This window comes from Musca autumnalis, unplaced genomic scaffold (assembly GCF_047663935.1).
Source record: "Musca autumnalis isolate F117 unplaced genomic scaffold, ASM4766393v1 scaffold_5, whole genome shotgun sequence".
In the NCBI taxonomy this organism is placed as follows: domain Eukaryota; kingdom Metazoa; phylum Arthropoda; class Insecta; order Diptera; family Muscidae; genus Musca; species Musca autumnalis.
This window is the reverse complement of record NW_027412088.1, coordinates 113,332,530-113,351,037: the sequence shown is the minus strand read 5'-3', so window position 1 is coordinate 113,351,037 and position 18,508 is coordinate 113,332,530. Positions and strand designations below refer to the sequence as shown.

Genomic DNA, 18,508 nt, shown 5'->3' with positions numbered 1-18,508 from the left:
ATATCGGCCCCTTTCTAGGGTAACTCCCATACAAATTTTAAATAAATTGCAGTCTGATCTATTTGAAATTTTTTGCAGAAGAAGGAGTAAGTCTTCCTGAGAAAATGACCCAAAAGCTCAAAAAAAAAAACTCTGCCTGCTCATATTAAAATTAATAGTGTGCAAGATTTTCAAACATTTCTTCCAAATTTAGTTTAAAGTAATTTCATATTTCCATTTCTCTATCACTCAGAAGTTTGTCTACTAAAATTTTTTGGTATAAATGGGGATTTCTGAGTGAAATCGGACACTTTTTCAAGATGAGGTTTTTGATTTCCTTTATTTTTTTGCTACGGTGATGCTGCTCATTAGCAAAACATTTTAGTATATTTTCAGTTTTTTTTGGACTATCGGTTCCAGAGATATCGCGCCTTGAAAAAGTCAAATTCTGTAAAAACTACATGCAAAGAAATACTCATAACTTCTTTAATATTGGTCCAATTTGAAAAAAATATTTTTTTCTTGTTTTGTTGTTTTATCAGCTGTTAAATAAAAAATAGATTTGCACAGTGGGCTTGGATGCTATTTTCGCGATTTAATATTTAAAATCAATTTTTAAAGATGTTCGACCCCTTCGATTTTCTTTAAAATTTTTTTGTATTAAACTACGTTCAATTATAAAAATTTTAAGTCATATGTGATAATGGGATTCGGACGATTACTATTTTTTCTGAATTTTTTAAAATTTGTCAGTACAAATTTTCCTTTATACCTTTGTCCAAAATTTGTATTTCCTGTATTTTTGAAGCTAAGAGTACTTATTTATCATTATATATTATATATTTATCATAAAAAATAGAAAAAATGCACAGTGGGCTTTAACGGAATTTTCGCTGATGCATTTTTAAAATCGAAAAATGACGCTGATTTAAGATGGCTGAGATAAATTCATAAATATAAAATCAAAACAAATGTTTAAAAATGAAACTTTTAATTTTTTTAATTAATTAATAAATAATAAATTTTGCACAAAGTTATAAAGGAAAAATTGAATTGAAAAATTTTAAAAAATTCAGAAAAAATAGTAATCGTCCGAATCCCATTACCACATATGACTTAAAATTTTTATAATTGAACGTAGTTTAATACAAAAAAAATTAAGAAAATCGAAGGGGTCGAACATCTTTAAAAATTGATTTTAAATATTAAATCGCGAAAATAGCATCCAAGCCCACTGTGCAAATTTTTTTGCTGTTTTTTATTTAACAGCTGATAAAACAACAAAACAAGAAAAAAATATTTTTACAAATTGGACCAATATTAAAGAAGTTATGAGTATTTCTTTGCATGTAGTTTTTACAGAATTTGACTTTTTCAAGGCGCGATATCTCTGTTGTACTAAAATGTTTTGCTAATGAGCAGCATCACCGTAGCAAAAAATAAAGGAAATCAAAAACCTCATCTTGAAAAAGTGTCCGATTTCACTCAGAAATCCCCATATGTATTTTTTATATACGGCATAATTGTTGTGTTTGCTTCTTGTTTTGGTCATACGCTTAGGGTACATCACCGTCAGCACAGCTGACTGATACTTTCTTACTTGTCATTCGATAATTTTTTACAACTTTCGGATGATGCAAGATCGTCATGTGACATACCGTGAGATAGAGATATCCTTGGTCATATCTTCCACCAGTATACATTCGATATTGCATGAACACCTGTCCGTAAAAAAAGTTTGCAAATGCAAAAATAAGATCGCGGTGCTCCAAATGATTATAAGATCGTCACAGGTGACGAGTCATGGATATATGCGTGTGAAAACGAAAAACAAAACAGCAATCGACAGTGTGTATCTTCGAAGACGAGCCAAATCCAACAAAAGTTGTTCGTGAAAGAAATACTTATCTTCTCAGGGACAAATTATTTCTCCATCCATTCAAATTATGAAAAATCATAACATTGGTAACAGAAACGTTTAGTATGGCTAACCGAAGTATATAGTATATTCAAATTGAAATTCGAAAATGTAAACACATGTAGAGAAAAACAAACACATTTTGTAACCGGTTACGGAAAGAGCACTTCTTCAAACCAATACTCAAAGGTGAAGTATAATAAATGAATATAATAAAAGCGAATTTTGGTGGAGATATAGGGATTGTCCCATGATTGCAACAAAAGTTATCCGGGTTCACAGATAGACGCGGACAAGTTTGGAGTTAATTAGTTTCCATGGCTTCCCGACCTTCGGGAAACACGGCTACTCTCTTTTGGCTTTTTTAAATCTTTTTGGATCATATCCGGTTCTAGAAATCTATATAGGTGAAAGCTTTAAAATCACTGGGAATATGAACCTTTATTTATTCCCAATTTAGAAAATGTTTTTTTTTCTATTGCTTTACTCTTTCTCAGTTAACATGAAATGACTCATATATAGGTTCATGTATATATACACTACAGATACAGATAATCTAAAAATACAACTGACATTGAAATTGATACGAATTGAAATTAACTAAAGTACGCAGTTTTTGCGTTCGTTAGATACAATACTTCAATACAGTAATAGTAATAATGACGGTAATAAAACTACATCAGTAAAATAAAAGCGAATTGGCAGTTAGTCAAGTTGCACATCGAAAAAAGAAGAACACGGAATAAATAGACAAATTTATAAGATGCTTTCTATCTCTTCTAGATATCTATCTGTCACTAGCGACAGACAATCGGCACGCATACAAAAATATCGTTTTAGTTTACTCTATTAAAGCCATTTACGAATATATAGTCAGTTTCTTTTGATGGCATTAAATCTACTGCAAAATAGTTTAGGTATTGAAAGAGACAGAAACTAAAGAATGGAAGTAGAGGGAAGAAGAAATAGATACGAAGATTTAATACAAACTACACAGGACGGAAAATGTAGAAAAAAAAAATATAAAACAAAGTAAGCTTTGAACAGGAAGGATATTAAGGATATACTTGTAGAATTTTAAGGAAATGAAATTGTATTATAATCTCTTGTCGAAAATGTCAAGGACGGACAATGGAAATGGTAGAGGAGTAGCAAAACTAAAATGAAGGAAAAAACAATACAGGACCGAATTGGATAGTGGAAATGGGTGGGTGGGTACTGTGGTTTCTGGCTTACCGGTTTTGCTTTAGGTTTCTGTTTAGCTTGTCGTTTAGGCTTCAACATATTCCGGAATTGCGGAATTTTTGTAATTTTCTTCTTGCAAAACGCCACCACACCCACTTGTTTACGTTGCGACACGTTTTTCGCCAAATGACTGATAATATTGGATGGATGACTGCTGCTTCGGCGGTGGCGGTGACGAAAGTGGTGATAGGAAGCAGAAAACTACTGTTGATGTTTGTTCTTCTGTTGGTCCACGAAGAGCCGTTTGCGAGATATTAAGGAGTAGACTGTTGTCATTCGCCACAAATGGCAAATTGGATTTCCTTGATGTTCATATAACCACCAGCTGCTGAAACAACAGCGTTGCCTCGTTTTACGTTTATTCAACTTTAGTTTTAAACTCGTAGCCGTAGTAGTAGCCTTGTTGATTTTGTCGTTCTGTGGATCTAGGCGAATGCGTGTTTTTGGCTAGATTTTGTTTTTATTTATGTTGCACTCGACAACAGTTGTTCTTTATTTGTCTAGAGTTGAGAAGGTGGATCATTTTCAAGGCAAGAAAAGAGAAAAAAGAAAAAGACAAAAAAACTGTATTCGAAGGATAAACGGTTTTATTGCAAATTATTACAATTTGCATATTCCTACAATCGCATGCACTACTGAAACGTATTTAACTTTACTTCGATTCTTTCGCCGCCTTTGTTGTCGTTTACACATTATTTTTTCTGGCTTTCCAAAAATAAATGATAACGAAAAAATAACATAAATTTCTCGAATAAGTAAAACAGGCATGCAAAATAAAAATAAATATTTTTGCGTTTAGGTGGAATAGAATTTAAAAGAAAAAAACGTTTTCAAAAATTCACGCTTCAATGACATTATAAATAATGAATTACACGCATCTCGTATTGTTTTGTCAGGTGTCGCACACGAACGTGTATTTGTATGTTAATATCAATTTGAGAGCAATTGTAAATTCCACGGTCTTTTATCGATGATATATTAGAGAATGATACGTAGGTTTGTAAAATGAATTACGGTAATTTTCGTCGAAGTAATTTTAAACCCAAATTGAGTATGTTGATATGTTTTGAGCACTGTAAAGCTATTAACACTCTGAATCAATATTAAGAGCCTCGTGGCTTTATGGTAAAACTGAATGATAAGGCCGAAATTCCCATAAAAAGACCGAGTGAAAGATAATATCTCAAAATATGGTATTGTTAATTGGACGAGCAGCGTAAAATATTGTCACATTTCGGAGTCTATTGTAATAACCTCTACGAGATCTGGGTCTTGATTTTCACATACCTCAAAATTTAGTTTTAATATTTTTCAGTAGTTTGCATCGTACCGTCTATCCGAACATTGTGAGCTTGGATATACTGTTCCAAAGATTTATCAGGCTATTTCAAACGACTTTATATGTTCATCTAGCGTACGCACTCAATGAAGTACAGCTGACAATAGGGTGGAAATTATAGTTAATTTTATTGTGCACACAGAAAGTGGTTGAATCCTTGACTAGAATATGAATATTTCGGGGGCTACATTTCCTGAGTATTGCAGCCATGCTAAACTTCACTATAAGTTATGTCGTATTATTTTCAATACACTCCACGTCAGTAGAATAGAACACCTAAATTGTTGTTAATGTTAGCTTATTTATCCCAAAACGAATGAATCTACGTTTTTAATCTTGTTGGGATTTAAGGTGTATGATGTTCCGTATCAAACACAGAAAAAATTATGTTTCTAGCTCTTCGCGAAATGATTTTCTTATCATTTTTCCGATGACACTATGCAACACTGAAAATGCAAACAACTTCTAGTATGAATTTTTTGAAAGTACATATTGGGATTACAAAAACCCTAGTAGGGTTTTGTACTGTCAAGTCCAGGTCGTATTTTATGGCCTCATCTAAACCGGGCTAAAACTACAGTTTTTTGCATTTATCGGGTCTTTATCTCAGAAACTCAGACCACATATGAAAAACTCCATCTAGGACATCAAAATCGATCAAATATAGAAAATTTTACATAATTGCTGAAATTCTGGTCAGTATCAGCTAAACTATTGGGAGTTGAACCAAGTAATCTTTTGCAAAAATCTTCCAAATAAAGTTCTCAGCAATTCTTCAGAACATTCTGAAACTCTAAAATGCTTATTTCATGTTGTTTCAACGGTATATTTTATCATATATTTTACAATACGTATTTCAAACACTGTTCACACCAACCGTTTTTCTCGCATTTTGGATTTCACCACATTATTGACATATTTAGCTCGTATTAAATCGTTTGCGGAAAAACCATTTTATTGAACAAAACATCACAGTTTTTATAAGATATTTCGACGCTTTTCATAATTTTTTTCCATCTTCCATCAGCATCCGAAGCACTCGATTGTATCCGCTGAGGTTGTCTGTGTCATTTTCTATCTTACTGTCAAGAAATATGACATAACTGCGCGACTCCTACTGATATTCCGAGATGTTTCAACTATCTGCCAATTTACTTACAGGTTTTCTTTGGTGAAAAATGATTAGAAAGTCCTACTTAATCCACTGTTAGAAAATTCGGCGTTAATATCTCACCAATTCGCGATAATATAATGATTGTTCTATCCTGATGACCAAAAATAAATGCCTATTTTTCATAGTATTATCGGAAAATGATAAGAAAATCATTTCGCGAAGAGCTAGAAACATACATTTGTCATTATAGACCTTAAATCCCTACAAGATTAAAAACGTAGATTCATTCGTTTTGGTATAAAAAAACTAACATTAACAAACATGTAGGTGTTCTATTCTACTGACGTGGAGTGTATGTTATTCATACTTGAAGGCAAATTTAGTTTTTTAAAGGGGTTGGGCGCTCTCCCTCTTTTCGTAGAATAATTTTCATACACTGATTCAGCATTTCTATAATGACTATAATTTCCACCTTCTCTTAATGGCTTCATCATCGTCGTCTAGTTTAACAAATTTAATTCTACATTCACTCAAAAACGTTATACATATTTCCGCACTTCAACGCACCAAACACTCATAGAACTTTTTAATGAATGTACGCTGATCGGTTGTCTGATTCTAATTTTAATAAATAATCAAAGTAAATTGGATAGTTTCTACGATAGTATACCAAGAAGCAAAACGTTCAACGAGTTGGTGATTTCCGTGTATTTGAATGTGATTAATCGACATGGATATTAAAACACTTCCAACACCACAAAATCATGACTAAACTTTATTGTGGACAAAATGAGGTGGCGGTATGGTTCGTCGTTTTTCATTTTTCTTCACAATAATTGAAAAAATAACGACACCATTGACGGCTGACAAAACAATACGACAAATAAATGGATTCATGGTTTGATCCTTATCCTGAACAATACAATGGAACATAACAGAAATGAACAAAAAATAACTTGTTTATGACACAACGAAAATATATGTTTATTAATAACAGAAGAAGCATATAAATAAAGTCGGAGCTATATTGAATGTTAATAATTTAGCGCAAAAAGGTCAATCAACAAAAAACAAAAAGACATAAATCATAATGGACGACAAAAAGGCTATATAATGGAATGTAATTGTCCTTTTAATTTATTAACACTGTTGGTTTACTTTTTATTCTCGTCAAAAAACAAATTAGTTAGAGAACAAACGAAACATGCAGCAGATAGACAAGATGCTTGTCACAACAAAACAAGAAGACTTACCTTCTTCGGTTTCTTCAATGATACAGTACGCGAATACTGATGATAAACCTGAACATGGTTCGATGTAAATTTGCCCAACATGGAGGAGGCCGATTCTTTTTATTTTCTTCCAGAATTAATCAACGGCAACGTATTGAAAATTTTAGATTCTAAAAAAAAAGAAAGAGTGACGAATATAATATATTTTTTAAAAGGTACTTATTTTTATTATAAAATACTGAGCTTTTAAAGGGGTTTTAATGCTGAGTTTTTAGCACTTGAATAATTCACATTCAAAAAATTTGAAAATAGTAATGTAAACACTCTTCAAATACTGAGTTTGTAATTTTGTAAAAAGGAGAACTCGGTAAAACGGTCAACTGTTTATTCCTCCACAAAAAAGTTCAAAATTATTGCTCATGTGCAGTTTCGGATCTTTTTTGAGTTGTCACCTCACCACACGGTCTGTCGATGTTGTATTGGCGAATCAATATAGTAAATTCCCAAAATAAATAACCAAAAATGGGTATTTACCCGGTATTTACCAAATTTACCGGGTATTTACCCATTGGGTATTTGCCCACATTTTGAACGTGTTTTCATCCAAGTAAATTTGAATAAAACGTTATATCGAAATTCTCTTCATAAGAAATCAATGTAGGCGAATTGAATAAGATAACCGAAAATGCGAATTCAACATTTTTTGCGCGAAATATCCCCAAAAGGTAAAAGAAAACGGTAAAATATATAATATTTGAAACTTAACAAAACAAATTGTTTGACACATTGATTATACACGACTTGTTAAAAATGAGTAAAAACATGTTCAATAACTTGAATATCCATTTTATGTTTGTTTTAATTAAACATATATGTATTTAAATATAACTAAATGAGGGCATTTTAATTTTTGGCGATTTTTTTGACGATTTTATAAATAGATTTCACGATTTATATTTTATTTATCGTCATTTCGACCATTTATCTGGCAGCCCTGGTATGGATCCGAAGCATTTGTAATGGCGAAAGTAGATAAGGCAGAACTTGGTGTGTTTGAGAGGAAAATGTTTCGAAAGAATTACGGACTAATATGCATTGACGCTGACCAGCCGACCGACATCGATCTAGTAAAGCCAACGATTGCGTTGGCAGGGCTATATCAACAGGATGGATAAAGAAAAACATATGAATACGAGCCACTTGACGGTATATGTCCCTGTGGAAGGCAAAAACTCAAATGGAAAGACCAAGTTAAAGATGATATCACAAAACCTGCATCCAAAATTGGGGAAGTAAAGTAGAAGATCGATGCGTTTGAAATTCTATTCTTACTTCGGCTTATGGAACAAAATGTTCTGTTTAGAATAAAAGCCATCTAAGTAAGTAAGCTGAGTAGTATCTATATACACCATCCTTATAAGTGGAGTTTAGATTCTTTTTATATAAATGGAGGCTTCTAATCCTAAACTCTAAAATATTCGAGAAAGGCCTTATAACTTCCGAAAATATTTCAAAGTGATTAATTGGAAAATTTGGCTGAAAATTTTAAAATACCTTATATCGCGTAGAACACGTGAATATCAATAAAAGTAAAATTGTGATTTATGGTAGTAAGGGCGGTTTAGAAATTATCAAGTACCTGATCATCGGGAAGCATGCAAGCCCCCTCTAAACTATATTCCTTTGTGTTTAGGCTACCTGCGATAAAAATCCAATCTATCCAAAACTCAGTGGTTTTATTGGAATACGACATAAATCGACTTATGTAATTTAGTACGTAGTTGTACTATTTAAGAGCTTTCCATATAATTTTTCCGTTTTTGAAAAAATGTTCCGTAACTGATATATTTTTTGGCAAAACTACGTAAGTGAGCCTTTTTTAAATGGTTTTATTTAGCTCACCCCGTTTGTTTTATTTATTATTTATTCTTGGGTCAAATTTAGTAATTCAAATTTCACCCTCTTCCTGTCAACCGATTAATTTGAAATTTTGTATACACTTTGGATTTTGGTGACAATACAATTATGTTTATTCATTATCATTATAAATTCAAGATGGCCGCCGCTACAAAATGGCGGATAATTTATGTTTTATCAATCCCATCAATATGGGTATCAAATGAAAGGCCTCAAGAAGCAGAATACAATATACTTTAAAAAATTGAAATCCAAGATGGCGGCCGCTACAAAATGGCGGATAGCGTAGGTTTTATCAATCCCATCAATATGGGTATCAAATGAAAGGGCTCAACAAGCAGAATAAAAAATTGAAATCCAAGATGGCGGCCGCTACAAAATGGCGGATAACGTAGGTTTTATCAATCCCATCAATATGGGTATCAAATGAAAGTCCTCAACCAGTAGAATACAATGTACTATATAAAATTAAAATCCAAGATGGCGGCCTCTACAAAATGGCGGATAACTTAGGTTTTATCAATCCCATCAACATGGGTATCAAATGAAAGGTCTCAACAAGCAGAATACAATTTACTATGCAAAATTGAAATCTAAGATGGCCGCTACCAAATGGCTGATAACAATTTTTTTTTATCAATCCCACCAATATGGGTATCAAATAAAAGGGCTTGACAAGAAGAATACAGTGCACTATACATTACATCTTATACACCCGAAAGCCATACAGTTTCCAGCTAAGTACAATTACAGGACGGCTGAAAGAAGAATGTTGCCTTTAATACTATCATGGGCTTCTACAATACATACAATGCAGGGCAGCACTGTGGATCACGCAGTCGTATACTTAGGTGCGAAACTGTTTGAAGAAGGTCAAGCCTACGTGGCTCTTAGTAGAGTAAGATCTTTGCAGGGACTACGTATAGAGGAGTTGGACTGCAATAAACTAACGGGCAAGAAACCTTGCAATAATGAAGAACTAAGTGAATTAAACAGAATGCGAAATAAAAACTAAAAACTAGAAAATAAAAATAGGTAAAAAAACTTTTTAAGGTTTTATGTTAAACATACATTGCAATGTTTATGATAAATGTACTAAAAACCAAAAAATAATAAAATAGATACAGTCGTGGGAATTATAAACATATGCATAGACTAGACTAAAATAAAACCGTGGGGAACGTCAATTGTCTACAAATTATCGACTTAATGTGCGATAGAAGAATCGTTTAATTCGTCGTTAGGCAGTTGGCCCGCATACGGTGAGGAAATTGCTTACTATTTTCTTGCTCATGGAAATTCCAATAGTTATACACTCCATGTAAATAAAAGAGATGTTCCAACTAGTTTATCGTTGGACATTCACACTGCTGGCTGGCGAGGAATCGTTTTACTGCTCGTACTTTGTCTTTAATCGACAAAGTACTACTCGCTCACCACTATGAAACTCTAAAACTCGCTTATAATCGAGCTTGCTAGCTTGTTTCCACATTCTATCCCTACTTATCACACGTCCATCGCTGTCGGTTGAACAACTGCCTTATTATAGTGTAACATTACAAAACGAACATTTTGATTGTAGACAATTGACGTGCCCCACGGTTTTATTTTAGTCTAGTCTATGCATATGTTTATAATTCCCACGACTGTATCTATTTTATTATTTTTTGGTTTTTAGTACATTTATGTATCTTAAACATTGCAATGTATGTTTAACATAAAACCGTTTAACTTAAAAAGTTTTTTTACCTATTTTTATATAAAATAATTTTCATAATAAACTTATCATCATAAGCAGCAATAAATCGCAAATATTTTCATAAAAAGGCACAAGATGACCTAGGTCATTTTAGATAAACATAAAATTAAAATATTTGTCGATTCTCTTCCAAGTGAAAACGACGTAAAACTACATTTGCTCTTTTGCATGCTACTTTATATTACTTTTCTGTTTTTATGTAGTTTACTCCCTAACACAAGTCTCATTCCTCCATAATCCAAAAAAGGAGAAAATGCTGATCATTTATTTAACTACTAAAATACATAATTGTGATGTAATCGCAGTACGGTTATATGCGGACTACCCATGAAAAATTGTTACAAGGATATTTTAGACCCATTGAGAACTCACTGTGCCAATGTGGCTAATAGGTACAAAATACCTTAAATCGGGAGGTACGGTTATATAGCCTATGGACCCAAAGGCTATATCGAAACATGGGCCCCATTTTCAATATCAGATGTTCTCTTGATATAAGTAAGATTTGAGCCTATGTTCGTCAGCCTACGTCAAGTGGTTCGGCAGTTAAAGAGTTTTTACCCAAGATTTGGGTAAATACTCGATATCGGGGTACTCTTATATGGGGGCTATTAGAAAACGTGGACCTATGTTGACAACTTTTTGCAAGGATATTTTACACGTATTGAGAACTCACTGCGCCAAATTTCAGCCACTATGATTGAAAAATGTCGCTAATAGGTAAAAAATACCTAGATATTCTCTTCATATAAGTAAGATTTAAGCCAAATTTCGTCAGCCCTCGTCAAGTGGTTCGGTAGTTAAAGTGTTTTTACCCAAGATTTGGGTAAATACTCGAAATCGGGGTACCCTTTCTTGCAATTGTTGCAAGGATATTTTCGACATATTGAAAACTCACTGTGCCAAATATCAGCCAATATGATTGTAAAATGTGGCTAGTAGGTAAAAAATACCTTAAATCGAGAGGTATATCAAAACATGGACCCAGAGACCATTTTCAATACCAGATGTTCTCTTGATATAGGTAAGATTTGAGCCAAATTTCGTCATCCTACGTCAAGTGGTTCGGCAGTTAAAGAGTTTTTACCCAACATTTGGGTAAATACTCGGGTATTTACCCAAGTATTTACCCACATGTTTAAAGTATTGTAAAACTATCCATTTTTAAAAGATGTCACAACCTAAACCCAGAAATAGGGTGTAAACTGTTGTATTAGCGATTCAATATAGTAAATACCAAATAGTAAATACCCGGTAAATACCATCTCGAGTATTGCTTATGACAGCAATAAACCACACTTAACGTTTTTATTTGGGATGACGACTTCTATTTTGCTTTTCAAAATAGTCAGGCTTATGGGTACTTTACGCGATATGTTTTTTTACATATGAGTTGTTACGAGCCACCTGCAGTGGCGCTACGGGGAGGTACCAACTAGCTCAGTTGGAGGTACCGTAGCCCTAGGGGACGAACAATTAAAAATGAAGACTACACATTACTACATAAAATGAAACGATTACAAACACAAGTACACTAGAAACAGGGGAGCTTGGTGTAGGTGCTCCCACACTTCGCCCGCCCATCCTTGACCCTTAAGTCCGTAAATAACCATAAATCATTATAAGGGCCCCACTCCCTACAGACACTCACCTCACAACGGCTTCCACTGCCTCCCTCTCTGTAATGTAAACACTATCACATCATGTCAATTTTACAACATTTTTACACAAAAACAGAATTTATTACATGAATCATTTTTGGTCTTAAACCTAACATCTAAACGTAAATAAAACACTGAATTTTTGGAACACTAACTCCCCAAGGGTGTTTGTAAAACATCATTAGTTTAGATTACCCTCAATTAACGAGGAAAACGCAATGATGCCAAATTCCTGGCCAACAATTACTTATATATCTCCTACCTAAGAGAGCTCTTTTAGGTCGGCCTTCGGACACTTCAATTCGTCCGCACAAAGAATAATAAAGTTTCAAAAATTATATAAAAACCACGTAATTTTGGGTAACCCTACACTTAAAATCGATCAACAAGATGTTAATGTTCCTTACAATGAGAAATAACTTATAGCTAACACTTATTAGACATCACATAAACAACACAACTTAATCTAGGTTATAAATATAGTTTCAGAAATTTAGAGGTTTTATATCTTTTTTTTTTGTTTTTTGGTTTGATAGTATAATATTATTTCTTATTTCTTATAATAATTTGTTTTGCTACTCTCTTTTTCTTTTTTAGGCAACACCTCGGTGCGCCAGCGCTCTTCCGGTATTAAGCAAATTTCAACTTGGGCTACTTCTTTTTACCTGGATTTCCCATAGATACTACTTTTGGATTGGTGTGCATTTCCCCGGGGGAATCCAATATATTTGACCGACCACGGTCAAATATATTGGGTTTATGTATGTAAAACATGAGCTGACCTCTCCGCATAGACATCCGGGGAGGTCAGTAAATGACAAAATTTGGCGGTTGGCGATATCTTTAAAAAAAAAAATAAACGAACGCCAAAACACCATAAATAAAAAAATTCAAAATTCCACAGCAAAACCTCTACAACTTACAATTTGTTTTTATCGCCCACAACAAGGGTTTATAGACAATAAAATTGTCTTTTAATAAAAGAAATTCACACCAAGTCACTTGTTTTATTCCAACAGAATTGGGGTTTCACTTTTTATGTTACCAAATTGACAACAATTACCGTTTGGGCAGAATACTGGAAAATGAGAGGACATTTTAAGTTTTTGGGCCCTTTTATATGCCGGACATAATGCTTAATTTTTCCTCATTTTCTTATTTCCCCGACATTCTATTTGTGTCTGTGAAAACCCAACCTAAGAAGGCCTGTAGATACCCCATGGTTGTATTTCGCCGCACGCCCCTCGTTATGAATTGCCTATGGCCATGCAACCTTGTACTTGGCCTCACTTTTCTGATAACCCCAGTAAACTGTTTCCGCTTTATTTTCATAGCGCCGGTACGTGGAGAGACGCTGCCGGCTTTCAACGTTTTTTGTTCAGAAATAATGAAATATAATTTACCACGCAACAGAGTTGACACTTTTTATATACAAAATGTATATGCAAAGCGACAGCACATATGTAAAATAACATATATTGTAAAGTACTTTTAAAATTTCTACACAAAGCTCAATATAAAAGTTAACACAGTTAATTGCTCTGTTCTAGATAAGAATCTATCTAATATTGTCAAAATTTCGACTTTTAGTTCCTTTATGAAGTTGTCAAAAAATTGTAGATTATTGCAGGTTCTGGAGCAATTACACATTTTGCTTGATTCAATTGAAATCAGTTCTGTTTTTGTTAGAGATTCATTTGCATATACACCCAAACATATGTGATTATATTTGTTGTTGTTGACCAATGGTAATTATGTACTATCTGCTACATCATTCACAAAAGTCGACCAAATAGCCCAAAAGTAGCAGATATGTGATTATAGTTTAACAATTAATTGTTAAAATCAACTAAGAATGTTTGCTGGCGCTTGTGTTTCCTTTTCCATAGTATGAAGCTTTTTTTAGGAATGGGTTCTCAACCCATGTTTTTATCCTAAAATTTACCGTAGTTTTAAACTGTAATCTTTGGTCATCCCCAAACATTAAACGTATTTTGTTAATCCTCTAGAAATCCTAAAATAATTTAAAGTCTAATTCCTTTCCCTTTTTGTTTTAGGGTTTTTACTTGAAACGGGAAAAAATGTCCTGATTTTATTTTGCAATTTAATATTTTGAAATATGTCATATCAGCGCATCCACTGTGCACAGTTCTTTTATGTCATAGGATTAGTGGCGTCAAAACGACTGATACTTTAGTTATTTACTTCAAAGCATATGTTTCTGTTGAAAATTCAAAATAGAGAATTGACCCTAAAAACACCAATGTAAATAAGCCAAATCCAAAATAATATAAAATCTTATATACTATACTAGACTGACGTACCAGAATATAACCAACAATTTCAGTGAACAAAGTAACATTTAAAATTCCAAAAATCATTGTTAAAAGATTCAGAAAAAATTGTTTTTATTTGCATGAACAAATGATGTCTTCTCTCATACTTTGTATCTGGAATTTGTATTTTTGAAATGTCTTATTTATTTATTTTATTGTAAACTATGCACAAAATTCTTTCTCAAAAATTCCATGTCGTAAAAATTAAAACAAAATAATCCACAAAATATTCATGACAAAATGGTAAATAACAATTCTGCCTTGAAGACATTGATACTTGTTATGGGTTTTCCATTTTCCACTCCATGCCTGTGGGCAATTGCCAAAGAATTATGTAAGCTTCGGAAAGAAAAGAATGGAAAAATGTCGAAAATGTTTGTTACATAAGTTAGGATGTTTATAGGAAACACTTGAACTCCAACTTTTGCTTCATCCTACACCGACAATGTTCCTTGACGTTTTTTACAATAACCATTTCTTAGACAACAAATGCCGGATACAAATGTTACCAATGCTGTTGTTAAAGCTTTTTCTCAATCAATTGCAGCGAACAGATTCCAAATAAATAAACTTGCGGATATTGGAGAAAGAAAGGAGAAAGTGAGGGACATAAATATCATTGCTTATCTGTCGTGGTGATAAATGATAATAAAAAAAATATACTGGCAACGTTGAGATTGAGTGAATTTGTGCGAATCCTGTCTAGTGGAAGAAAGTAAAATGCAAATAAATCTTCTGGCTGTTTAGTCTGCATGAGAAACTTTTATTATTTATTTGATGGCATAATAAAAAGCAACCACTTTCCACGCACGTTCACTTCCACTGACACTCAATAACAATCAATCTATGCACCCGACCGTGGAGTAAAAGGAAATCAAATATTCCAAGTGCAATCAATGATTATTTTTATGCGATTTGCGTGGTATTTTTTAATATTGCATATCATAACAAAATATGTATGAATATCATAATAACATGTATTGTCAATTTATCAATACACATAGCAGATTGAATAATAATTTAATGTTTAATATCTAAAAAAATATAATGAATGAAGAGCACAATTGTGAATAACGAGTACACTTTAATTATAAGGATATGAAAATGCTTCAAAAAACATAAAAAAATATTTTCTAATTTTCTAAATAGTCAAGCAAGCACTTCAGAAAAGGATATATCAACCTCTTTGCCTATACCAACAGCTAGCTATGCCACATCATTAGAAACTGCTATGGAATAAAATGCAAATAGTGAGCTTATGAAGCTATCAATTTTCATATTTCTATTTCTAAGAACCATAAACCACATAATCCATAGGTTGAGGTATTTGAATATTAATACAGTTCGGATTTAACGTTTATTCTACCTTCTCTTCTGTGGTTTCTAGCAAGCAAATCGATAATGTAAAATTAATTAAGTTTTGACTTCCATATTTTAGTTTTTCTTGAGTTTTCATTAGATATTTAAAATTGTTTAAACATAATTGTAATTTAAAAACTATCTGAGATGAATTAACTCAAAGATTACAACAAACTGTGATGTTTTGCTGGAATAACAACACTAAAGAGTATCTGGTATTTACGGCAGCGCACAGTGGTCCCACTCGTATGGAAAGGAGTGCCAAAAATAGTTATAATCGAGTTACCACCTCGGAATTTTAAACATAGTTTTATAACGAGCCCAAAAGAGAGAAAAGAAAATTTAAGACACGCCGTTCGGACTCGGCGATTGAGCTAAATATGAATCGGGGTGCACTCATTGATATGAGAGAAGTCTCCCTTGTCCCGTATGGGATGTTGTGGAACAATGTTTTATGTTTTTTTTCATATACATACATATTCGAAATATGAATGTATCTTTTTATTAAATTATATAATCATTTGATTTCAGATACCGATTTCCCGCTGACGATTCTATCTTTGAGGAGAATGAGTTTTATTTCACAACAAAAGAGAAACGTTCAACGGTGTTTCTATATTTTATAATTAACTAGCAAAATACCCGCTACTTCGTATGCGGAAAACAATATATAAATCATGAAAAAAACTATTATTCAGAGGATGTTACCCTATATATAGCAGTTAATTCTTGAGACATTTTTAGGCCTTTTTTCCATCTTCCAACCCAACGTCAAATTTAATACCATTTAGTACATTTCGTATTTCTCAATAAATCATCCAGCCCTCAGCCTAATTTTAGAATTTGTATGCATTTCAAAAAATCCGTATCTAAACACCAACACAATCCCTCATACAACAATTCCACCTATGTATATCCATTCATGCAACACCAAACTGGTACCAAATTTAATACTTATAGTATGTATAAGTTTCAAAAATTACTTCCCTTTATCCAAAACTATATCCCAACCGCGATTTAGTATTTTTCGTATACATTAGTACGAATTTCCAAAACTTGCTCTCTATCTCCACTCTAAACGTCAACTGCTATGCTAATACCGGATTTCACAATTTTAGCTCTACGCCTTTACACAATAACAATTTGGAACAAATTCTGTGCTACTTAGTAATTTTCGTACACTTATTGTACGTATATCCACAACCACATCCATATCTCAACCCTACACACCAACAGCGGCTATAATATCAAAATTCCACCTCTATTCATAATACCATTAATACTTTTCGTATGAAAGTTCGAATTTCAATAACTATCTCCAACAGTAATTGCGAATTTCAGGATTCCACCTCTATCCGTCCATCCAAATCTAAATTATACCAAATTTAGTAGCATTTAGTACTATTCGTACCCATAAGTACGAATTTCCAAAACTTCCTCAATCCCACACTCCAACAGTAACCTTAACTCGAAATTTCAGGATTCCAGCTCTTTTCGTTCACCCAAATATAAATTGTACGAAATTTAGTACCATTTAGTATTTTCCGTACCCATAAGTACGAATTTCAAAAACTACCTCAATGCTACACTCCATAGGTAATCTTAATTACAGATTTCAGGATTCCAGCTCTATCTGTTCACCCAAATCCAAAATGTACCAAAATTAGTACCATTTAGTACTTTCCGTACCTATAAGTACGAATTTCCATAACTACCTCAATCCTACACTCCATAAGTAATCTCAGTTCCAAATTACAGTATTCCAGCTCTATCCGTCCACCTAAATTTAAATTGTACCAAATTTAGTACCATTTACTACTTTTCGTACCTATAAGTACGAATTTCCATAACTACCTCAATCCTACACTCCATAAGTAATCTTACTTCCAAATTTCGGGATCCCAGCTCTATTCGTTCCCCCAATTCCAAATTGTACCAAATTTAGTACTTTCCGTACCCATAAGTACGAACTTCCAAAACTTCCTCAATCATACACTTCATCTGTTATCTTAATTCCAAATTTCAGCACTCCAGCTCTATCCGTTCAATCAAATCCAAATTGCGTACCATTTAGTACTTTTCGTTCCCCCTAAGTACGAATTTCCAAAACTTGCTCAATCCTACACCCCAATAGTAATGTTAAATCAAAATTTCAGTATTTCAGCTCTATCCGTTCAACAAAATTTATATTGTACCAAATTTAGTACCATTTAGTACTTTCCGTACCCAAAAGTACGAATTTCCAACATTAACTCAATCCGACACTCCAAAAGTAATTAAATTCCAAATTTCAGGATTCCAGCTCTATCCGTTCACACATATCCAATTTGTACCAAATTTAATACCGTTTACTACTTTTCGTACCCATAAGTAAGAATTTCTAAAACTACCTCAATCCTTCACTCCATCAGTAATCTTAATTCAAAATTTCAGGTTTTCATGCCTATCTAAATCCAAATTGTACCAAATTTGGTACCATTTAATACTTTTCGTACACATAAGTACGAACTTCCAAAACTACCCCCATATCTCAATCGTACACTTCAATCTAAATTCCAAATTTCAGGTTTTCAGCTCTATCCGTTCACATAAATCCAAATTGTACCAAATTTAGTACCATTTAGTACTTCTCGTATACATAAGTACGAA

The 18,508-nt window shown here is 33.0% G+C and overlaps 1 protein-coding gene across 30 annotated transcripts in view; it reads right to left on the bottom strand.

Moving 5' to 3' along the window:
- Trpm (transient receptor potential cation channel, subfamily M) overlaps nt 1-18,508 on the bottom strand; it is a 403,692-nt gene that overhangs the window by 167,798 nt on the left and 217,386 nt on the right. For 24 of the 30 annotated variants that reach the window (XM_073992979.1, XM_073992998.1, XM_073992972.1 and 21 more), the window contains 2 exons: nt 6,849-6,997; nt 3,134-3,642 (listed from right to left, as the gene is read on the bottom strand). In XM_073992979.1, coding sequence (XP_073849080.1) covers nt 3,134-3,181 — 48 coding nt within the window. In that variant the 5' untranslated portion in view covers nt 3,182-3,642; nt 6,849-6,997. The remainder of the gene's footprint in view (nt 1-3,133; nt 3,643-6,848; nt 6,998-18,508) is intronic. The other 6 variants (XR_012408366.1, XM_073992975.1, XM_073992992.1 and 3 more) reach the window with 1 other exon arrangement.